Source organism: Paroedura picta, chromosome 2 (assembly GCF_049243985.1).
Source record: "Paroedura picta isolate Pp20150507F chromosome 2, Ppicta_v3.0, whole genome shotgun sequence".
Taxonomy (NCBI): domain Eukaryota; kingdom Metazoa; phylum Chordata; class Lepidosauria; order Squamata; family Gekkonidae; genus Paroedura; species Paroedura picta.
In genome coordinates, this window is record NC_135370.1 from 49,627,875 (window position 1) to 49,652,500 (window position 24,626).

General features: G+C 41.7%; 1 protein-coding gene across 5 annotated transcripts in view; it reads right to left on the minus strand.

Moving 5' to 3' along the window:
• Window positions 1-478: 478 nt before the first annotated feature.
• MBD5 (methyl-CpG binding domain protein 5) overlaps window positions 479-24,626 on the minus strand; it is a 180,663-nt gene continuing 156,515 nt past the window's right edge. For 4 of the 5 annotated variants that reach the window (XM_077320116.1, XM_077320113.1, XM_077320115.1 and 1 more), the window contains 3 exons: window positions 10,449-10,522; window positions 5,503-5,578; window positions 479-3,236 (listed from right to left, as the gene is read on the minus strand). In XM_077320116.1, the coding sequence (XP_077176231.1) occupies window positions 3,165-3,236; window positions 5,503-5,578; window positions 10,449-10,522 (222 nt within the window). In that variant the 3' untranslated portion in view covers window positions 479-3,164. Of the gene's footprint in view, window positions 3,237-5,502; window positions 5,579-10,448; window positions 10,523-24,213; window positions 24,290-24,626 lie in introns of those variants that run through there. The other variant, XR_013228094.1, reaches the window with a different exon arrangement.

Sequence of the window (24,626 nt, forward strand, 5' to 3'; positions counted from 1 at the left end):
GGCAAAAAATTGTTTTAAATGTTAAAATCTTCTGTTAGAAAAATATAGATTTGTTAAACAACAACAAAAAAAGAATAGAAAGAAGGGTTGGGCCTTGATTTTTAAAAAAGTAATTTATGCATTAATGCAAAGAGAAAGAAATGGCTCTATGGGCAAAATTCAAGTACGAGTGACCAGCTTTTTAATTGTAAAGTAGGTGCAACATTTTTTAAAATGTTACAACACTGCATGACCTGTAATGCTCACAATATTTACATTAACTGCTTACATAAAACCATAAAAACTCTAAAGAGGAGGAAAAAAAATCTGTATGGACTGAAGCAGACTACTCCTAGCACCCACATCAATGCCAATATTAACCAATGAAATCAAGTGCACAGAAATACTTTACATAGTCTACTAATGTAAAGTATACATTGGTGAGAAAAGTTACAAACCTAATTCTTAAAATGTCAAAAGAAGGGTTGGTCAATACAAATTCAGTTTTGGGATGGGGGGGAGAACAAACTTAAAAAAAACTGAATATAAACACACATCCACCTCTCTCTCTCTTTCATGTTGTCTGTCTCTCTCTCTCTCACACACACACATGTACATGCACGCAAGCACGCATACACACACAAGAGTATTCATGAATAGAAACATCTGTTTAGACAAAGCAGAAAGCAGGCTGGTACGAAAAATGGACAACATTAACTCTTTAAACATAACAAACACATCAAGTTGTAACAAAAAAGGAGTGCTAACTAAACTACACAAAAGATCACGTCACATGAGTTTTCATGTAGGACTGTGGCAGACTATCCTGCCATTACACAAAAGACAAAATGAACCTACCCAGTAGAAGGAAAGGTTCCTGTCTCCAGGCCACTGTAGCTAAGTGTAGCTAATTGCATTCCATCAGGTTGGGGTGTGGGAAAAAAAAAAGAGTTGACCACCTGAGAGAAGAGCAAGTTTTCCAGCCCAGTGATAGTGCTAAGTGCATTGGCACAGAAGACCTGACCACAGGAACGTAATTCCCTCAGATCTCTTGTCCTCTGGGACTAATGGTGCTCCTCTCACAACGGGTGGCAGATCTTAAAAAGTGGAGTTGTGGATCCTGAGAAGATGAACTCGGCAGGGAAAATGTATTCCTTTTATATAAGCACTGTGTTTTGGTTATCAGTATACTGGCATTGTTATCAGCTTTGGAGGATGCTGACTACCAGTTCTCTTTGCTAAAGGAGGTAATTAGGCCATTGTAAGGAATGACGCTTCAGGATAAAACAAAATGGTGGCTCCCAGATGAAGAGGTAGTAGGTGGCCCTAAGGACTCCATCTTGGAATCAGGCAAGGTGAGCTGATGTTATGTTTTGGGATGCCTGGAAGAGGGGGAGGGCCATTGCCACCATAAGCAGCACCGACACTGAAAATGATGTTGCTCTACACATTCTTTTAAAGATATTGGTGGTTTACAGAATGGGTCACAGCTTAAGGTTTGTGTTCTGTAGTGTATGATCATCTTTCTAACATATGTTTCACATTTCTTTCAACTTAACATAACATAAATAATCTGGTTAATAGATTCAACCTGCACATTTCTGCCACATTAATATATATATATTTATATATTTATATATAAGAATCTGTTAATGGTATAAATAATTCTTATTAAATAAAATAAATCTGATATGTTACATAATACTGATAACATCACTGACGGGATCCAAAGAGCTACTTTAGCTTGGTGGAATCCCCACCCCCCTTTTAACCAGAAACCCCACTCCATATCCAAAACCCTTTTCTGAAGACTCTTCAGTTTCAGCTGGGTTTTACCACACCACATTGAGGGGAAAGACGGGGCTCTTGGTAGACAGAACTAGTTGTGCAGTTCTTTGGGATCCTGGCCACTGCCGCTAATTTGTAAGCCACCTAAATTTAATACTGTATAACAGGTGTCACTCCTGGCGGGTAAGGTGACTCAGTGACCACTTGTGCTGATATAATACCATTGAATTCAATGGAAAACAGACAAGCACAACTGGTCACTGAACTGCCTCCCTTAGTCTTAGGAATATCTACTTTCCTGTACTGTAAGGCCTGATGATTAACAACATTAGCAATGAGAACTGTTTTTCAGACTGTGCCATTGCTCTTGGAACATTACAAAGGACTGCGTTCTCAGCGATAACAAATTGGGGCCTACCAATTTGGGCTCTGATGGATTGCAAAATAAACGGTTTTCTAGCATGACTTTAAAGCAGGTGGCTATGAAATTCTGTTACAGCAGTTGCTGACTAAAAATATTCTATCTAAATATTATTTAATTTAAAAAATCTACAGTTCTCTACTTTAAAACTCAGGCAGATTAAAAAAAAATGCAACTGGTAGTTGCAGCATTTGACTTTATAAGTAAACCTGCAACCCCACATCCCTTTAGGAATCTGCAAGGTTGCACTCTCCTACAGAGACCTGAAATGGAGTACAGTACTTCCAGGCAAGGTTCATTCCAAACAGACACTATAAATGAACACTCAGTGGCGAGAAGTGTTATGTCATAATTAAGGTATTACATAATCATGCCTTTTCACTGCTGTTAAATACAAAAACAGCATCTTTTACATTATTATATAAAAGCATTTAGGCTGTATTTTTTATTTATCACTTTACACTGGTAGTCTCTTGTATGTGTACTCAATAGAAACCAAAGAATTTTGTACACTATTTTTTTTTGTACAATAAAAGATAAACTGTGCATTAGGTACGCTTGTACATGACAATATTGTACAGTATTTACATTTCAGATATCACCATGAAATTCTGTTTTATCTATATACACCATGAAAATTTTTCGGAAACATCTGGACTATTTCTTATAATCACAATTTTAGAATTATAGAAAAAAAGGGTCTATAGACACACTGTAACCTTTTGGGGATCCGCTTTGATGTCTCCCTCCTTACCAGTGATAATACTGTACCACTGTTTATTTTAGCACCCTGTGGTGATGAACTCTTATTTATTCTGATATTATCTATATCTATATATATATCTATACATATATCTACATATCTATATCCATCTATCTGTAAAAACAGATATACATAGATATAGATTTATAGATAGATAGATATTTATGTGCATGTTTTTATTAATTACTGGACCAGTAACAAAGACATTCAATGTTATCTAGAGATCTTCCTCCTCTTCGGTTTTGGAGGCTTCAACTGCCTGTCTCCTTGTGGAATTTGGTGTACCTGGGGAAAAAAAACAGAAGGTAACAAGGGAGAGATGGTTTTAAAAAATAACAAAAAGTAGGTGAGATTTGTAGATATTCATAAAACATGCTTGTTCAAAGCATTTCACATACATTGTCTGAGTAATCTTTACAACGGCTCCATAGGATGAAGCATATAATCATCCTCATGTCACTGATATGATGTCAAGGTCGAGAGACGAAGGCTTCATAGGGAGCTCATGGCCGAGGGCCAAGTGGGAGTGGTGACTCCCTCATCTCACCCATTGGGCTGTACCAGCTCACCAGACAAAACCTGAGCCTCCTGTTACGTAAACCTTCCTTGCCATTTCAGAGAAACAATCATTATTTTACATTTTAAAAGAGTGGCAGACAGCAAAATGTCAAGATAATGAGATAGGGTCACTTAGCTCCTGTGGCACAATTGAGCACCTTTACTGGTTTCCTTCCCCTCCAGTTTGTAACTGTTTATGGATACATGCAGTTACATATTCAGTTAATGTATGTGGAACAAGGCTCCCGTAACAATGCATTCTGGTGACTTTGGTACTAGCAAAGATGCTTAATACTGTTCTAAATATAAGAGTTGGTTCCAAGGCACTGTTGTACAAATTTCTTTGATGAAAGGGCAGCATATTGGAGGTTTCTGTTGATTCCCTTTTTCAACACACACACACACACGAAGGAGGAACCCACAAGGACTTATAGAGGTTGCTTCATTTCCTCCTCTAATGTCTTCCTCATGCTTTTTCTCTTTCTCTCTGTCATTCTTTTCTTTCCAACACAAAACATTTTTTCATTTATTTGCTTCCCCAGTCTTAAGAATTTCATGGGACAACACAAAGGCCTTTCTCACCTCCTCTGAGCAGGCGACCAAAGCTTGCTGCTGGCCCAGAGAAGAATGGGCAACCTGAGTAGTGCCAGCCCTCAGTGAAGTTGAGCGAGCTTCTAGCCAACTGGAGACAGCCCTCCAGACCACCCCACCATACCACTTTGCCTGCATGTCTGTGCCTTTCATCACTACTCCCACAGTCATTCTGTTCATCCACCAATCCTTTCCCTTGCCCTGCTGCCTGGTCACTTGCTGGTCGGCCGGCCTGGAAGCTGCTGCCAGCTTCTGTAGCAGCTCCTCCTCCTCTGCTGCCTTGAGTGGTGGTGGGGGCAGTCACTCCCCAATCCTGCCCTGACTTGCTGCTTTGCACTCCCATCTTCCTACCCCCTTCTCTCTCCCCTATTCATCTGTAGAGCCATTGCCTTGAGGCTGCACTTTGTGTGCACACGGCAGACAAACACTCCTGTGCTTTGGAGGATTTAATCCTCTCCCTTGCAATCCTATAATATGGGGAAGGGACTGGAAACATTGTATGTATCAGTCTTAAGATATGTCAATTATATATGTACAGGTGTTTTTGAATTAGGTTATTCTTTTTTAAGAGCCTCTTGTGGCGCAGAGTGGTAAGGCAGCAGACATGCAGTCTGAAAGTTCTGCCCATGAGGCTGGGTGTTCAATCCCAGCAGCCGGCTCAAGGTCGACTCAGCCTTCCATCCTTCCGAGGTCGGTAAATGAGTACCCAGCTTGCTGGGGGGTAAACGGTAATGACTGGGGAAGGCACTGGCAAACCACCCCGTACTGAGTCTGCCATGAAAACGCTGGAGGGCGTCACCCCAAGGGTCAGACATGACTCGGTGCTTGCACAGGGGATACCTTTACCTTTACCTTTATTCTTTTTTATTTAAAACATTTTATTTATTCTTTTAGTTTTACATTTTTACCCAGCCCTTCTATAGAGGATCAGTGCAGCTTACAAAAATAAATAAATAAATAAAATAAAATACACAATGGTCATTAAATAAGTTTTAAAATAAAATTCATAGTTAAAATTAAAGTCAGTCCCATTTAATCAACTTACAGGCCACCTCCTCTTTATGAGGAGCTTACATGGTTACAGAACTGAGGGGGCCATATAAGCTCTTAGATAATTATTCTGCCTTCCCACCCAATTTAGCCCCCCCCCAAGGTGGCAAAACAATCAGAAGAATTAAAAACAAGCTTTAATACAAACACACATACAGAGACATAGAGACACAAACACAGAGTTATGTCTAGCGGTGTAATATATACTCCCAGCTTTTAAAGGATGATCTTGAGGCTAAGAAAACAGCTGAAATTATAAATGCTTTCTTATTTTACAATTTCATGTCACTGGGAAAACTATGGACCAGTAGTTTGTTGTTAACATCTTAAATATTATGTACTGAGCACTTACATTCCCAGACATCTTGTCGAGTTCACTCATGGCCTCATGTATAGCAGCTTCTAAATGGTTATTTAACTTTCCACTTCTAGGATAAAAATAGAGAAAAAAGTTTATGATAATACTTACAAACCTTTGTAGTAGAAACCTGCCATTTTGAAATATATGGCAAATGGAAGTAACAATTCAATACAGTTTCTCAGTGAAAGACCATTCTAGATGTACAATGAACACAGCAGACTTTCAGCCTAATGGTGAGCTTAAATTGCAATCCCTGGCTCAAAAAGCATACAAAAACTGCACCTTAAAAAAAACCCAACATAAACTGCTCTCAAAATATACAGATGTAACAGCAGCTCAGCAATTCTACTATTCAATCAATATTTTGGTTTATTCCTTTTAACAGGGAGCCTTGCATTATCAAGGTGACAAACTGCACAACCAAGGATAAACTAATCAAAAACCAATCATGGCATGACCACATTTTTACTGAAATACTACAGTGGCCATTTGAAGAGTTCATGGTGGGGAGAGATGAGAAAGTAAGGGGGAAATCCCAGCAGGTATAAAGAGAATAATGTACTATTCTCTTTAACTTAGCTCTATGCTATGAATACATGTATCATTCCTTTCGTTTTGGGGTCTCTCAAAGGAATGATTCAACTACGACTTCAAAGCATCACTAGGATGCTGAGGAGCTGTTAACAATGGCTTGTTTTACCTGCTTCCCTCAATGAACAACAATGCATTTATTCCAGAGCTGGAGAGTTCAATGAGACTTCACAAGCAGTCAGTAAAAGGATGCTACAGAGTTACTTTCCCCATTCAAGTTAATTGTAGAATAGTCCATGACATCTTCATATTCTGTATGCCATCTTATATGGTATTCTATGACATCTGGTAGATCTTGAAGTTGCACAGGTGTTTGAAACGTTATGGGATGCTTAACATGAGATATCATTTTTGGACAGTAACTTCCATGCTGAAAACTGCACTGGGATGCCAGGTGTGGCAAAGCCATTTGAGTCCAGTACACCTTTAAAGTGTAACCACATTTTCCAGGCTGTAAATGTTTGTGAGTCAAAGCTCACTCGAACAGATGCAAGGTGTGGCAAGTGCTCACATGTTCATTTCCCTTCACGTACCAGCAACTGTTGCTAGTAATCATGGGAAAGCAGGTATGGATACTAATACACAGATCCCACACAATGCAATGTAATGGGTTAGACCCTAAAAAGCATGAATGGAAGGAGGTCACATTCTTTGATGGTGGTAGTTGGGGGACCCACATGGGTAAAAAGATATGCTACAGTGAAGAGAAGGAGGTGGCAAAACTGCCCCTCTCCTTTCCATGGCAGTACCACCTCTCTGCCACTAGAAGTGCCAGTGGCAAAAGAAACAGGAGAGGAGATCCCACCTCATTCGTCCCCCTCTGTCCTTCCCCCATCCCATGTGGCCTTTTATCGGTGTTGGTCAGCTTTTCCTGGGTCAAAGCAACTTGTGAGGGAGGAAGAATTTAAGAGAAAATGTGTTCCCACAAGAATCTTGTACTTGGGCAAGATCTAAAGAGAATATTTATTTGAAAGAGCTTCAATGGTGTAACTTTGCATATGCTTAATGCTTTTAAATTCCAAGGCTGCACTGAAGGCCTAACATTTGTTTTGTGGCTATGACACCATAAACCTCCAAAATAAAATTATAACCTTAGTTGCAACTTTAAGTTGTGACCTTAGAGCAGCAGTTCTCAACGTGGGGGTCGTGACCCCTGCGGGGAGTCGATCGATCCTTTTCCCAGTGGTCACCGAGGCCGCAGCTGCACCACCGTGGCCTTGGCAACCCAAAGGGGGTCGCAGCATTAGGAAGGTTGAGAACCACTGCCTTAGAGCAGGGGTAGTCAAACTGCGGCCCTCCAGATGTCCATGGACTACAATTCCCAGGAGCCCCCTGCCAGTGAATGCTGGCAGGGGGCTCCTGGGAACTGTAGTCCATGGACATCTGGAGGGCCGCAGTTTGACTACCCCTGCCTTAGAGAGACAAATGGCATTTAGTTGGTAGAGCAATTTGTCTGGTTAATTCCAACCTATAAGGTGCCATTCCTGTGAACTATTTCTTCCAAACATCCCCCTCTCTCAATAAGTGAAACACACACAGAATCTTTCATTTAAAAAGGAATCTAGCTTGATAACATTTGACCTTATATGCCATTTATAGAACAGCTCAAATATACAGGGAACATGGCTAAAGCTACAAAAAAAATAGATGTCAAGGATCCTTTAAATGAAAAAGGAGTAATGTTTTGATTGGATGTTTCAGGTTAACAAGTTAACTCTCTTTACAGTGTACAAACAGAAGGATGGATCAGTTTGAAGTTTCTGAATAATGTGATAAAAAATTTATTTCAGAAAAAAATTCAGGTTGAAATAACTAAAATCACACAAAAAGGAGTATGGTTTTTTTCTTTAAATAGTAAAACTGTACTCGAAGGGGTGAATGTATCTGGAAACACATAAAGCCACCCATAAAACCTGTATGCATTTTGCCCTTTTTTTCTTAAAATGCTCCCTGAGGGTTTGCATTCTTCATTGCCTGCACCCCATTCTGCAGAAACCTGGAACAAGCACAGAACTAAAAAAAAAAATTGTCCCGACAGTCTGACTCTCAGGTGGCATGTAAGACACATATCTGCTCTGGAGCAACTTGGTCAGGGACCCCCCCCCCCCTCCACACACACATACAGAGACTCCACGGTTTCTCCCCTTACTTGTTGGTTTCCCAACCGCCTCCTTGATTCCTCTCCCCGCCCTCACTTGAAAACACAGACTCCCTCACCTTCCCCCCATTTCTCCTTTACCTATTAGTTTCCCATCCTTCCTCCCTGCCTCCAAGCAAGAAAGTAAATGCGTGTCCGTGCACATGCGTACACACACTGCCTTCCCCCCTCCCCTCAGCTGCTTACCTGCTCCTCCTCTGCTGTCTCGTCCCCTGCGGGTAGAGAAGCAGCTGCCTAGGCCCCCGGGGCTGGCGTGGCTACTCCAAATGCCTCAGGGTGGGCAACTGCTGTCTCAGCCCCTGCGGGTTGTGCAGCAGCTGCCCAGGCTCCAATAGTTGGCACAGCCACTGTGAAAACTTCGGGGCGGGGCAACCACTGCCTTGGCGTGCAGCAGCTGCCCAGGCCCAAGGGGCCAGCACAGCTGCTGGCTGGACCCTCATCTTCTGGCACACTTCGTGAGAAGGATGATGGATATCATGTCCATCTGCATTTCCATTTGATGAGGTGCACCAGAAGATGTGTCCCACATAAAAAAATTGTTAATTACTGGTGAAAGGAAAATGGTACATCACTAGAGTACCAGTGGGGTAAATATATCTAGCCTAGAAGTGTGGTCTAATACCTTCGTCTTCTACTTGTCCACCACTATTTTCTTCACATTGCCAACAATGTAAGTTTCTGGCTATAGGATGAATGTGCACTGGGCAATCACATAAGGAAGACCAACTGCATAGGTGGGACATAGGATATTAAAAACTCTAAATGTAAACACAAGATGAAACAAAACTGAAACAGTAATTTTTCTTTTTGAAAGCCTAATTTTGCTCACTGTAGTGTGAAATTATACCATGCAGAATGCTGACTTTGTTAATAAAGGTGAGAGCCAGTGGCAATATTGTTTTTAGTGGTTTGTAAGGATACAGTGGTTTGGATTCAATGGAGCAGTATGCATGGGAGTGTGCAATATTTTCACCACTTAGTTCTTAATATGACAGTATCTTGGTACCAAATTTTGTGCTAGAAGGCTCCTATATCTTTAGGAGTGGCTTTGGAAGGGGCACAAGCAGCTGTAGTCAGAAAGGGGAAGTGGGAAAGTGTTGTTCCATGACCATTAGGATCCAACCACATATCACTGTTTGTGTCATGTAATGTGTTAAGACTAGTTTTTTAAGAGGGAAGAACTAAAATTGCTTAAGTTTCAACTGTGTGTATTGCCTAATACTGTTCTTTTAACACTTTCTTGGCCTTATTAATGACTTTATAGAAATAAATGGTTTGGCCAATTTCCCCACTCCCCACTTCCCCTATCTTTATCATGGCTGCTTGTGTAGTGTGTACGCTTTGCTAATAGTCAGAGGGGGCTGAATACATTCTTCTTCTTCAGCAGTGCCCTCTCTACAGATTACTCACTTAATGGCTCACCTTCTCATTGCTTTTTAATCTGGTAAAGTGTATCATTTTCCTTCTCTACAAGCTGCACAGTGGTTTTTAAGGTGTGGTCTACTTTTTCTGTGTGGCAATTACAAATAGGTGATACTAATCAGCTTGTTATCCTGTCCGGGAGCAGGTTAATTTCATATCTCTAGCAAACTGTATGGATGGAATTAGCTAATTGCAATATATTGCCACATTGAGAATAGGGGATTCCTAGTATGGGAGAAGTGTATATGGGGGAAACAATGAGCTAATTTTACTAATTTATTAATAGTCAAAGCCTCTTCTAAAGTTTACAGACCATGATATAAAGCACAAAAAGGCAACAACATTGCCAGAACCTTGACAATATATGTAATCCACCTTGAGTCCTTGTGAGAAAGGAGGACTATAAATAATGTAAATTAAAAAAAGAGATTTGCCTGCAAATTGTATAAAAGAAAGAGCTATAAACTGATATGGTATTTTGGATTTGTCTAAAATTATTCAAGGCTTTTGTGATACCTAAACTAACCAAAACAGTTAAACTCTTCAGCTTGAGACAGATATCCGTTTTGAGAGAAGCATCACTCTTCTCTGCAATCAGAGTTTGCAAGTTTTTGAAATCATACCAAAACACATAAAACTTATTTACCTATGGTGAAAGTGGGATGAGTGTACACACCATAAGCAGCAATATGTTTCAAACCATTCTTCAATTTTCTGCAGTAACTACAGCTTATTAACACCCTGAAACATTAAAAAACCTTCTTACTTTCTATTCCTCTTTCTGACGTGGTTGTAAGCTTCCAGACCTTCTGTTAGTGTCTTCAATTTGTCGGGCTCCACCTGAGTGAAGACATACAGATGAAACCATAATATATTACTCATACATAAAATTAACTATAACAGACGTGCACTTACTGGTAACTGCTGTTCATTGAGTGGTCTTCTATGCAGGCACGCATGGGACTGCATGATTTCTGGTCAGCCATGGAGAGGAGTTTCCAGGCCTTTCTGAAAAAGCTTCTAGGCTCAGGAGTGCTTTTCCTCCCCTTCCATCTCTATAGATTCCTTTTCCTACCTAAAGAGTCATGTGGTGAATACTACCTTCCACAGTTCCCTTCACTAACATAAGGAGGCCCCTGTACAATGGCAGCCCACAGCGGGGAAAGGAGGGAGGGACGTGTGCCTGCAAAGAAGACCACTTGATGAACAACAGTTACAGGTAAGTGCAACCCTGTTTTCATCTTCATGGCTTCTGTGCAGCCCCACATGGGAGAACATCAAGCTCATATAATCCATAAGGAGAGTTTTACTCATATTGTTGGATTAACCAGGCAGACAGGTGTGGTGATAAACAGGCCTGAGGTAGAGAAAGTCTTATAGGGGGAGGGGGAGTAATGCAATATTTTTCACTCTGGCAAGTTTCCACAATGTGGGGAACCCTACCCTCCTAGCCAGAAAGGGACTAGGGGACTCCCCATTCATTGAAGATTGGGGCCAGATAGTGATCTGATACATACCACTCTTGTTCTACACTTGTGTCTCTGCTTAAAGTGTCTGTTATTGGGTTGCTTAGACCTGCTGTCAACTGGACTCTGTGTCTTATTGCCATATATGTGCGGCTTCTCTGCACAGGCATTCCATGCCTCCTTGTTTCTAGCAGGATTAGCCAGGTGGTTTTCCTCTGATGATCTCTGCAAAAAAGTGAGGGCAAGTTTGATGGCTCTCAGGCCTAAAAAGTTAATATTAAATGTGGATTCTTTTACTCCATGTCCCCCACACTCTTAACCTATAGCAGTGAGCACTCCAACGTGTCCATGAACAGATAGTCATCATGGTATTGGACCCCTAGAGGGATTCCTTTGAGGAGGTTCTCAGATAAGGAGCACCACAAAAGGGACCTTGCAATGGCTCTCAGGACAGAAAATTTCCCCCACTGTCAGAGTGGCTATTAAGATAGCTTATAAACCAATTCTGCAATGGCCTCAAGAGTAAGAGAACATATGGGAGTACTGCAGTGGTCAAAGCCATATAACTCAGCATTTCTTGTATATGCTTGGCTGATTGGTATCTTTTAAACATAAATTTCTTCACAATTTCTTGCCGCTGGTGGGAAAGGGCAAATATGTCTTCTCTTTGTGGGAATCCAATGTAGCTCCAATGAAACTGACTGACTGAACAGGAGAAAGGTGGTATTCTCCCAGTTTACCAAAACCCCAGGTGATTGGATAGTATGTAGTGCCAAATTCAAGTTCTTAACTAGCTCTTCTGGCCTAGTCCTTTCTGATGAAAAGCCAATCGTCCAGTTAAAGGAACACTGTATTATCCTACAACTGCTAGTGAGCTATCTTTTCTGCCACAGATTTGGTTAATACTCTAAATGTGTTGGTGAGTCCAAAGGGAAGCATTGTAAACTCATAGGCAGTACCTGCACAGGTAAACTCTCTTAAGTATTTTCTAATATTTTTGTATTGAGATGTGGAAATATGCCTCTTTTAGAACTACCAAAACACACAATGGGCATTATAAAATATATCACTTCCTGAATGGACTGCATTCTAAATGTTGGAATGCTCGGATGTTTATTCAAGGACCTTAGGTCTGAGATGGGCCTCTTGTTCCCACTGTTTTTGTCAGTAAAGTATCTAGAGAAGAACCCTTTTGGTTGCCCTTTAGGATCAGGTTTTGTAATCACTCCTTTGGCTAATAGGGAGGAGATTTCTTGTGTTAGGAAAAGAGATGGTTTCCAGGATCAGCCTGAATCACATTCAAGTGGAGGTAGCAATTTGAAATTGAGAAAGTAACTTGTTTTTATCATGTACAACACCGTGTCAATGGTAATCTGGTACCATTTGTTAAAAAATCTGGACATACTGTTAAAAAAACAGTGGTCTGAGCCTACTCAGGATGATGGGGGCACTTCTTGTGTGCTGATCCCTAGGGGCCTGAGGGAGATTCTGCCTTCATTGCCAACCCTTCCTCTTGGGTTGGGATTGCTGAGTATAGGGTAGACTGAAGCCCTGTTGGAGGGGATTGATATTTGTAGTCCTGCACCTGGCAGGCCTTGACTAAGGATACCTCTGAGTATTCTTTGGAGAGTACCTTTGTTTGAAAGGTGCAGATGATGAATGGGTTATGCCCAGAGATTTTGCTGTAAACTTATTTTTCTTAGTTCTATCCAAATTGGTTTGGTTGCGATTTTGGGAGATTACCTATTGTTACTCCAATAGAAGGGCTGAAGAGCATAACCATGAAACCTTCAAATGACAATACTAAAGACAATAGACCTGCTATTACAACCAGCTCTATGCCTTGCAGCACTGAGCTGTTGTAAACCTAATTTTTGTCCCACTGCAATGAAAACCTTAGCTACACTCTGCTTCTTGACAAGCAGCAGAAACTGTAGCATCTTTTCCTATAAAGATGTCTAAATAAAAAGTCACAGGCCCCTCTCTTGCAGCAACAGAAGTGCCCCAGGACCAGAATTGGGACTGTACAGAACCTTCATTATAGGATCAGACAGCTGTGGTTCCAAAACACTGAATTCTAGACCGAAGCCTTTTGCTGCTTTGAATACATCTTCAGGTTCTCTGTTGTCAAAGGAGCTGATGGGTCAGCGACTGTATCCTCAGGGGATGGAATTGAAGTACTCTGTGTTTGCTTCCAAAATTTAGTACAATGCATCCCCTAAGTTGGAAACATGATAAGGGAAGTCCCCATCAGAGTGGTAGTGATGTTGCAGATCTTATCTGGAACTTGGTGGATGTTTTGCAGATTTCCATAAATATGGAAACTGTAGGGATGCCCATTGTGCCCACTTTGGTGGCATCATGAATGGGCCCCAAGGATTTTGCTTTAGTGTCAACTGATATGGTGGTTGTGGGTCGGATTGCTCATAATTCTGTGGTGCGGAGGTACCTCAAAGATCTCATCTGTATTTCTTTTTCTTTCTTAGATGTTTAGCCCACCACTCTCTGCAGACTCGTGGTAGGGCAAAATATAACCCCCCAATAAAATATGATAAAAATCCCATCCCATAACAGAACAACAGAGAATAAACTAAGAAGATAAAACAAGATTGGTCGTATAATCGCTCCCCGCATCCCTGAAGTCATCTACCCTCTAGGGTGGAGTACGCTAGATGTTACTGCATAGCCTGAGGAGGGCCCCCTGTTGTTCCTGGCTCAGACCTCAACCAAAGACCTGGCAGAAGAGCTCCATTTTTCAGGCCTTTTGGAACTCTGATAGTTCTGTCAGGGCCCTCAGCTCCCCTGGGAACTCATTCCACCAGGTTGGGGCCAGGACCGAAAAGGCCCTGGCCCAGACCGAGGCCAGGCATATTTCTTTAGGGGCAGGGACCTCCAGTAGATTAACACCTGCAGAGGAGATAACGCTGTGGGAGGAATAAGAAAACAAGCAATCTTTCATATAGGCAGGGCCCAAGCCACAGATGGCCTTAAAGGCTAACACCAAGACCTTCAACCTAATCCAGGCAGGGAATGGCAAACAATGCAGCTGCCTCAGCAAAGGCTGGATATTGGCCCTCCAAGATGTATCAGTGAGGACCCTAGCAGCTGCATTCTACATCAGCTGGAGTTTCTGTGTCAAGGAAAAGGGTATGCCCATGTAGAGCGAGTTAAAGAGGTCTGGCCTAGAGGTGACCATTGCATGGATCATTGTATCTAGGCAGTCTGGGGGAAGAAAGGGTGAAAGAAGACTTGACTGGCGGAGGTGCCGTGTGACCTGGGCTCCATAGAAAGGGAGGTATCCAGAATCACCCCCAGATCACTGGCTGAGAATGAGATGTTAAGTTGTGCCCAGGCCAGGGTGGGTAAGTGCACTTCCTGTTCTGCTACCTTTCTGCCCAGCTACAGGACCTATGTCTTGGAGGAGTTGAATTTCAGGCAACTCTGCTGTAAGCATCCAGCAATGGCTACCAAACATCTGGCAAATGTATCTGGAGGAGGGGAGTTCGGGTAGTTGTCTATGAGGAGATAGAGCTCAATGTTATCTGCATATTGGTGACACTCTAGCCCATAACTCCAGACCAGCTGTGCCAGAGGGTGCATAAAGATGTTAAATAATGTCGGGGAGAGTACCACCCCCTGTGGGACCCCACAAGGGAGCAGATAAGGGTGTGATAATTACTCCCCCACTGCCATCCTCTGTTCCAGAGAAAGGAGCACAGCCATTAAAGGCATATCCCCTGAATCCCTGGTAAGGCGGTGGGCCAAGAACTCGTGGTTAACAATGTCAAACGCTGTCGACAAATTGAGCATCATAAGGATGGCCAAGCTGCCCGAATCCAGCTAGCACTTGAGATTTTCTATCAAGGCAACTACACCGTCTCTACCCTGTGGCCAGAACAGAAGCCCAACTGATATGGGTCGAGCATGGAAGCTTCCTCCAAATATGCCAGGAGCTGGTTCATTGCAGCATTTCAATTACTTTACCCAGAAATGCAAGATGCAAAACCGGGTGGTAGCTGGCCGGGTCTTGTGGATCCAAGAATGGATTTTTTTAGTAAGGGATGAACCACTGCCTCCTTCAGCGCCACAGGGAACTCCCAGAGAGCCTCCTATCCGCTGGACCCTTGTCTTGAGCAACCAAGTTGGACAGGGATCAAGGAGACAGGTGGTCACCCTCACTGACCCCAGCAACTCATCCACGATTCCTGAGAGCCACTGGAAGCCATCAAACGTATCCCTCCAAGACGGCCATGGGGCCTCTAGTTCTATCTCTGTATTAAAGGTGGCAGGAAGGTCCCGGCAGAGCGATAGGATGTTGTCCATGGAAAAGCTCACTAATGCCTCACAGCCAACTGTGTACTATTTTGGTGCCCTTCCTCAAGGGTGATCAGAGGCTGAACTACCCTAAATAATAGGCCAGGTGAGAGCTCGCAAATGCAATAGAGGTGGCATAAAACTCACATTTAGCTGCCCTACCTGCTATCTCATATGCCCTCATAAGTATACAATAAGATGTTCTTGCTGCTTTGTCATGAGTCATCCTCCACACTCACTCTAGCTGTCTCACTTCCCTCTTCCTCTCCCTTAGCTCCCAGGTAGACCAGAGATGGTCAGAGAGTGTGCCCAGGAGCGATCTTGTCAATGGCAGCAGTTAAATGGGACTGAAAGTCCTCCACTAGTACTGCCAGTGAGTCACCAGGAGGCATTGGGTCCCACAGAGCATTCAGGAATCCAGTCACCTCCATGAGTCTCTGCGGGTGGGCTAAAATACACCCCCTGTCCCGGCAGGGTGGTGGTGGTATCCTGAGCTGGGCATAGTGGTCTGATCATGGAACGGGATCCATCGCCATCAGATCCACATCTACCCCAGCACCGAAGATTAAATCAACTGTGTGGCCGGCTGATATACTGGGACTGATATACTATTCTTGATGGTGGTCATGAAAGTGAGCTGACATTGATCCTTGATTGCAAGCCATGACATTGGGGAGATTTCAATTTAAATATCATCATTGTCAAAACCCAGCTCCGAGAAGGTACCAACCATCAGGACAGGGGAGGACTGATGAATTCAAGTCAGGAAGTGAGGCTGTGGTGATGGGGATCATTGGTTCTGAGGTGAACTCAAACAATGTTGAGTTGATGGCGACTGAGTTGGACTCTTGTTTCGTTGCAAGTGTTTGGTACTTCTTTTAGACTTGAGGCAGTTCTGATGCTGACCTGTCCGTCTGGGTCTGTTTTCTCTGTAGGACTCTGGAACGGCCAGGACTTTTCCTTAAATCACTTCAGCCTTGCTGCTCCCCCTTTGTAGGCCTTGAAAGTGAGGTGTTGACATGCTGGGCACATGGCTGAATTGTGGCCCTCTCTTAGGTATAGGGGGCATGAGGAATAATCATCATTTTAGCACTGCACTTTCCTCATTTCTTAAATAAAACCATCCTATCTATTTGTAGGTAGACAGTGTTCAGAGTACTCTGTGAAAAAAGACTGTTTTGTTCCTGAGGCACCAAAGAGGTACATCCTCACCTCACTGGAGAAAGAAGACAAATGATGGGAGATGCTCACCCTGCTTTTATCACAACGACCCTTTGGTCTTTCTAGAGATGGAAGGAGAGGGGGAGCACTCCTGAGCTTAAAGACTGCTTCAGAAAAGCTTTGAAACTCCTCTCCATCTTTGAAACTACTGCAATCATACAGTTCCATGTGTATACAGAAGCTATGAATATGAACTACTACTTCCCTCAGGGACATGTAATCTACTACATTAGCACCCATAACATTTATCTGGGTCTTAAGTACAATTTTTCAGTGTAACCATAAAATAATTCCATGATCCAAAATTATATGACAAAGCATTTATGAGGAATAAAGCAATAATAAGAAATCATAATTAAAATGCCCTTTATTAACTTGCCCTGCAGAACGCAAACCAATCTACATACATGAAAAAAAAAATTCTGCCATCACAAGGTAGTATAGCATATCCAAAGGACTATGAATAGAAGGGGAAGAGCTGTTAAAGAGTCTCCTAGAAATGAATGTCAAGAGTGCTACAATAAGTCAGGTATAGGGCAAATTCTTACACATCTATTTGTGCAAGAGGCTATGAAACACTTGGGAAAGTAGATTTAGCACTCCTGTTTTCACACAGTCTTCTAATGTGAGGAGTCTGTAAGACTTCTTTCATGGTGTCTGGATTTCCTACATATTTTCCAAGCTCACACTAAAATATAAAATGTGTTGATGACTTTACAGTTCCTTAAATTCTAAGTTTACACAGGAGTGCTTAAAAACTAGCCAGTTATAAACAAACCATTCTCCCATTTCTTACATCCTGCTCCAATAGTTTGACATGCCAGATACCTAGTTACAACAAATTAGCCAAATATTTAAGGTGCCCTAGGTTTCTTGTTTTCTTTTGACTTCAGGAAAAGTCCTAAAATAGCCCAAGAGTGCTGTAAGATTGAGGAAACGGACAGATTATCTATGACGTTTGTGATGGCAACTTAAGGGTTGTGTGAGTTGCCCCATACCCTATAGTTAGGGTACAGGCTATTCCAAAGTAAAGTAGAATAGATTTGCCGTAAGTGGGATATCAGTTAAGCTTTTCTGAATAAAGCCTATACAATATCAGCTTAATGTCTGCATAAAATTTGGATGTCCACATGATTTAAGAAGCAAGTGAGTTGTTAGACAACACACATACCATCTTAGCATTGTTTAATACTAAAGACCATGAATGAACAGAAATGTTGTTTTGGTAATGTTTCGGCAATCACTACATGACTTAGCCTGTTGTAATTAACAACAAAACTACAAAATAAGGCAGTGTTATGAGACTTCAGCTGCGCTGAAATAAATAATAAAAATTATAGATTTCAGTAACAGATGGCTCAAGTCAATTCTGTACCTAATTGAACTTTGCAGAAGCAAGAGTTCTTTTCTCTTTGTGCAGCCATATGTACAAATGACAGTAGCATTATTATCTTCAGATAACTTTGTTTTTCAAATATTACAGAAACTGCATGCTTCATTTCACCAACAAAAAACAGTTAAATTAACATTTTAAATCCTAAATAGCTTCATTTATTAAAAAAGAAACTTTTATTGTCACTTTCGTACTGCTTTGCTTTAAAAAAAATCTCCATGTAGACAAAGAACAGATTTTTGTACTAACAGCAGCCAATTTATACATTTAATGGACACAAAGTCAAAGGAACTAATGCAAAATAAATATCTGGAGAGAAAAACCCTGTAAAAATCCTGGTCTACATACTTCATTCTGAAGATAGCTGCAGGAATGATACTGTACCATTTGTGCCGGGATTCTTCCAGCATTGGAGTAACATCACTGGTAATGCTGCAGTAGTGTTGTGCTTGGTATTTTGTACACTCAGTAATTGATCTGCAGATACCCTTAACTACAGAAATATAGCTGTGCCCCCATTAGCAAATTACCCCTAAGCTTCCTCAAAGCACCAGTCTCAAGTTGTGTATCCTTTTAGTCTAAACTTTAGCAAAGCAGATGACATACTTATGACCTTCTATATAACATCAAAATCTCTTTGATGTGCACGAGAAGTTGAATACTAATCCACTTGCACTGGTAACTCCAATAAATACAGCAATTTCCTAGTACCTGTTTATATCAGCCTATATCTGAAAACTTAAGGGCAGGTTTCCCTAAGGGAGGGAGGTAATTCTGCAAATGCCCTTTTCCCACTTCAGACTCCCAGTATGTTGATCCTCAGAGAGCAATTATCCTCCAGCACCAAAATTTTTGTAGACTCAGTGGGATGCAGCTGGAGAGGTGCATTTATGAAATCTACCACCCCACTTAATGATACTTAAGATTTCTTAATGACATGGTGGGTACAGGCTACCCTTGCCAAAATATACTAATTACATTTTTTTTTACAGAATACTCCGATTTAACTGCTGAATGAGTCATAACAGTTGGGCAGGTGATAGTGTTACTGAAAGGGAATGGTCCTCCTGAATTACACACCTGGGCTAGCTTTGACATCAAGATCATAGCTTCTGATGAACTTAGACAGAACAAGCCATCTAGCAGTTTCACACAGACCCAGAAACAAGTATTCCATGACAACATACTGAGGAAATAGTCACTTGATAGGTGAAATGACAAAGATAACAGGCTTGCACTTACCTGTAATGATTGTTCATTGAGGATCTTCAGTGCAGGCATACAAGGGGACTGTGCATGAGCAGGCCTGCCAAAGGGAAGATTTTACAGCTAAAAGCCTCCAGGGATGCTGTGTGCCAATGTAAGTCACTGCCAGTGAGGGAAGAGAACCTTCCTGCCCAAATGGTCATGAACTCCAGAGCACCAGTGCACCCTGATATCTCAAGCACTGCTGAAGCTAAAAGAGATCATACAGTCGGGCTGGAGGAAGGGCACGTGTGCCTGCACAGAAGATCCTTGATGAATAACAGTTACAGGTAAGTGCAACCCTGTTTTCATCATCAATCTTCTGTGCAGTCCCACATGGGAATTCTAACAAGCTACTTACCACTAGGTGCTCTTGTCACTGGAATAAGGACTGCAAAACCGCTTTGCTCATTTGTTCCTGTTTCCCCATATCCAGGTCCAGGGCATAGGGATGCACAAGCTTATCAGCTGAAGACCAATCTCGACAAATCTCTGGCTACAGGACCATCCAAGAAAGCAGCTGAAGACTCCAATGCATTGCTAGGAGCATAGAAACTAGAACAAGGGAAGTTATAATACCACACTATTCCAGATTCATTAGACCTCATTTGGAATACTGTGTCTAGTTCTGGTTGTTGCAGTTCAAGAAAGATACTGAAGTTGGAATGTTTTCAGTGAAGGGTGACTAGGATGATTGAGGGGTTGGAATCCATGCCTTATAAGGGTTGACATGATAGCTGTGTTTAACTACATAAAAGGTAGATATGTTGAACTTGTTTACTGCAGCTTTAGAGACAAGGATTAGGAGCAGTGGATTCTAATTATGGGAAAAGAGGCTTCACTCAAATATCAGAAAGTATTTTCTGATGGTGAGGGCAGTTTGTATACGGAATATGTTGCCTTGGGATTGTGGTGGCATCTCATTTGTTGGAAGCTTTGAAGAGGAGATTGGATGAGCACCTGTCAGGAGTGTGTGATTTTTAAGTTCCCAAGAAGGTGGGGGGGCTGGACCGGATGGCCATTTGTAGTCTCTTCCAGCTCTGTGTGGTTCTGATTCTGGCAGAAAGGGCCTGAACCTCCAAAGGAAATGGCAGCTTGTCCTGATCATATTCACAGTCTAACTAGACAAAGTCTGAGATGGAGTTCTTTTACCCCATTAGGACCATCAAAACAAAAAAGTACCTTGTTCTTTCTAAAACAGGGTTCTTTTTAAGTAAAACAATAAAGTCCTTCTTACACCTAAACTGTGCAGGGCCTTCCCATTCTCTGATTCTGGCAGGGGGAAAAATACTGTCAGAATGAGCTCCTGAGACGGGTAGAATGTAGACACCACTTTGGGTTGGAACTGTATGATGGGTCTGAGGACCACTCTTTTGGGAAGTACCTTAAGCACCTAAATTGCTGACCTACCTAAAAGAGTTCACAACCACTAAATAACAGACTTCAATGGACAATTTTACCACAGAGCAAGAAGCCAAATGCTCAAAGGGCAAAAATATTAGTTGTGAAAGTACTAGGGACAGGGACCATTCAACAACCAGTGTGTCCCAGGGAGGATAGAGTTTGAATTAGTCTTTCAGAATCTTTTAGACAATTGGCACAAAAAGACTGATTTACCATCTAATCTCAGATGATAGGACAAAATAACTGCTGTGATTTTAGAGAAAAGTAGGCCAGTCCCCCAGACCTAATGGAAAGCAAATATTCAAAGATGGCCAGCAGAGGCACTCTAGCTCAAATGAGATTCTTATTCCTATTCCATTCAGAAAAACATTTCCATTTAAGATGGCAAGGCTTTCTAGTGAATGGTTTATCCGAACACAGAAGGATCTTATTTGCCTCCTGTGCAAATATCAGATCTAGAGCCTCCATGCAGTCAAGCTTAGGTGACTGACATCTTGGTGTAGTTCTTGGCCAATGCTCACTAGAACTGGGATGTTCGAGGAACTGATCCTGTGGCAGGTCCACTGGTGCTGAAAACCAAATCTAGCAATCCCAGAAAAGGTCTACCAATATTATATTTCTATCACCTTTCTTGACCTTCTCTATGATTCTGATAAGTAGAGGAACAACAGGCCCCCTTGCCACAGAATCTGGAAAGCATCTTTGATCAAACCCCAGTCTTTTCCTACCTTGGAACAAAACCTGGGAACTTTGGAATCCTCCCCTATAGCAAACAGGTCTAAGTCTGGGAACCCCCAATGGGAAAATATCAGCTTCAGGCAGGTGTCCTTGATGGACCAACTGTGCAAGCAGGATAGCATCATGCTCAAAATATCTGCTTTCCTGAGTTAAGAATAGTCCAGAGTTAAGAATAGCACGGAATGAAGCCTGCAACTTCACTACCTGTACCCAGACTCCCAAGGCTTCCTGACATAACAACCTGGATCCTATGATTCCTTGCTTGTTCAAGTAGAACACCAAGATAGTACTGTCCATTTAGGCTAGGATTGAATGGTTTTGAACAATATCTGTGCAGCAGCTAAGGGCATGACACATTACACACAGTTCTAAGACACCGGTATGCAACAGTCTGTACTGAGAAGATGAAGTACCTTGGGCCAAAAAGTCCTCACAATGAGTCTAAAACCTTACCAAGGGTAACACAGCCAAAGCAGAAGCCATTAGGCCCAGAAGGCATACAGTGTTGCTCACTGTTTGGAAAAAATGAATGTTAAAGTGCTTAACTAAGGCAGGGAGGGCCTGGACTCTGTCAGATGACAAGAACCCCTTGACTGCTACAGAATTGAGATGGCCCCAATAACCTGTAACCTCTCAAAGGGGATCATTCTATATTTCTTTGAATTAACAAGGAGGTTAACACCACAGAGCAATATGCCAGAACATACCACTAAGAGGCAATCCTAAGGATAAGGGAAGATGGTACAATTTTGAAAACTAAGGTACATCATCACAGGAGCCATACACTTCATAAAGACCCTGAGGGACAGTGGCCAACCCAAAGTGCAAAACAACACAGGGAAAATGTAGTTTTGGTAATGGAGATATGAAAGTAGGCATCTTTCAAATCTATATCAATAAGCCACAAATCCATTTTTAATAACTGCAAAACTGAGGGCAACAAAATCATGTGGAACTTAAAGGCTTAAGCCTGTCACCCTTTTTCTCTACCAGAAACAGGCAGAATTTAAAGCCCTCTGGAGACTGATAATCCAGAACCCTTTCAATTGCTCCCTTTTTATAAAGGGTCTTATAATGATACCTTAGTGTCAGGTACCAAATTATTTACTGTTCATTTGGAGGGGAATATAATGAAAGTCTAACCTACAACCATTTTTAACCTCTGAAAAGACCCATTTATCAGATGTAATTACCTCTCACACAGTATTAAGATAGGATTGTGTAACCCCAATTTTGACAGGTATAGGGGTAGCTTCTAAGAACATGGGCTTCTGAGGCTGGAATGAGTCCCTAACTATCTGGGACTGTTACCCCATCTGGGTTTTGGACTGTTCTTACATTTGGTATAACCTTCTTAAGGGGCAAACAATTTTGTAGTAGAATATTAGGACCTTGAAGGAGTGACATAACGATAATCCTTTGGTCAGGAGACCCAGGTTGGCAAATGTATGAACGCTATCTAGGTGGGTGGCTTTTAGCTGTAAAAATCTCTCAATGACAGGCTTGCTCATGCTCAGTTTCCATGTGGGACTGCACAAAAGATTGACAATGAACATTCAATCTGCATTGTGGTTCATTTTCAATATACCTGAATAGAGGACTTTCATTGGTTAGGACTATACAGCAGAAGACACAATCAATTAACAGCTTCAGCAATGATCTGTTTGTCCTCATGAAGACGACCTTAATACCAAAAATAAAAGTTCAGCAAAGGCAAAACACCCAAGTCAGCCACTGTTTCCAATGATGAGATGTTCCAAGACACAGTATGTTTGTTTTTGATGCACCTGTTGGCAAGGTGGCTCATAGTGAAACACATGTAATTTACCACAAGCAGAAGTGATGGCTACTAAAAAGTTGTCTTGAATGATAATGGCTGACTATTGCAGGAAGCCATACACTGTTCAAGGACCAAGGATAAAAAGCCAAAGGGTGTTTACCAAATGAATAAGCTATTCCGAGAAAACTGTGTGGGTTACCATTCAAAATTCTTTGATAAGCCAAGAGAACAGAGAACTCCTAAAGAGATAACTTGGAACAATCTTGGAATTCAAGCAGAGAAGTATAATTTAATATGTTTAAACCAACCAAGAGTCAGAGTCACACCCCTAAGAAAATGTACAGTACAAAAACACAAGACATTTGCTAACATGGGAATAGCAGGTTGTCCGTTACTGATTTAGGTTTATATCATGTAGTATTGGTCATTAATTATGAGAAAACAGATATGTTTTTTAATAAGTGATTGAAATGATTGGGAGTTTTTTGAACTCCTAAAGTAGCTATTATGATGCAGTAAGGATACAGAATGCAACTATAAGTCAGGTCCATAGCAACCACATGGATCACAACAGGAGATGTGATAGTCCATGTGTCACTTCTATAGTTAGATGGACTATATAAAAAGAGTTCTGGAGGCTCCTTGTTTGTCTGTGTATCAATACACTATCATTCCTTATGGGCCCTGTATCCAAGAAGAAGCAAAACACTGAAGAGAGCCTTGGCACCACAGCAAGTGTGAACAAACTTATTTAAGCAGTTCATTCCACTGTGGACTAACCAACACAGATGGTCTTTCCACAGCAATGAGTTTTTCATACCCAGTGGTTCAGAAAGTGATGAGGTTTTCTTAGAATAGAATAGTACTGCTAGTCCCTTTGGTAAGCTAAGTATAGATTTCTTGAGTAGTGACAGAATCAGACACGCACTCCAGAATGAACAAAAATGAGGTGAAGAACTCTATCACATACCTGAATCTTAAAATGGTCAAAATCCAGTGATCTGAGATGATATAATTCCATGTTGCAAAGAAGTCCAAGTCTCTCACTGAGTAGAATGGTAGATTGAATGGTGGTTATAATGCAGGTAATATTGTTGATTTTAAGCATGTTGAAGTAGGCTAGAATGGGGAGCCAAAGAAGTAGCTAGTGAAGGGACCAATAGAGTGCCACATAATGTCCAATAATGGCAACTGAGAAGATAGTGGGTATGGAGAATGTGGAAAAAATGATGAACTTTTCCTGGATAAGAAGTCATCATGGTAATTCCAGAACAGAAGAAACTCTCCTTAAGCATTTATTAAAATGGAGCTTGTTTGAGAGTATCTGTCCGACTCTCACAGCAACTGCAGACCTCCTTTCACTGCATGGTCATCTCTGGATGG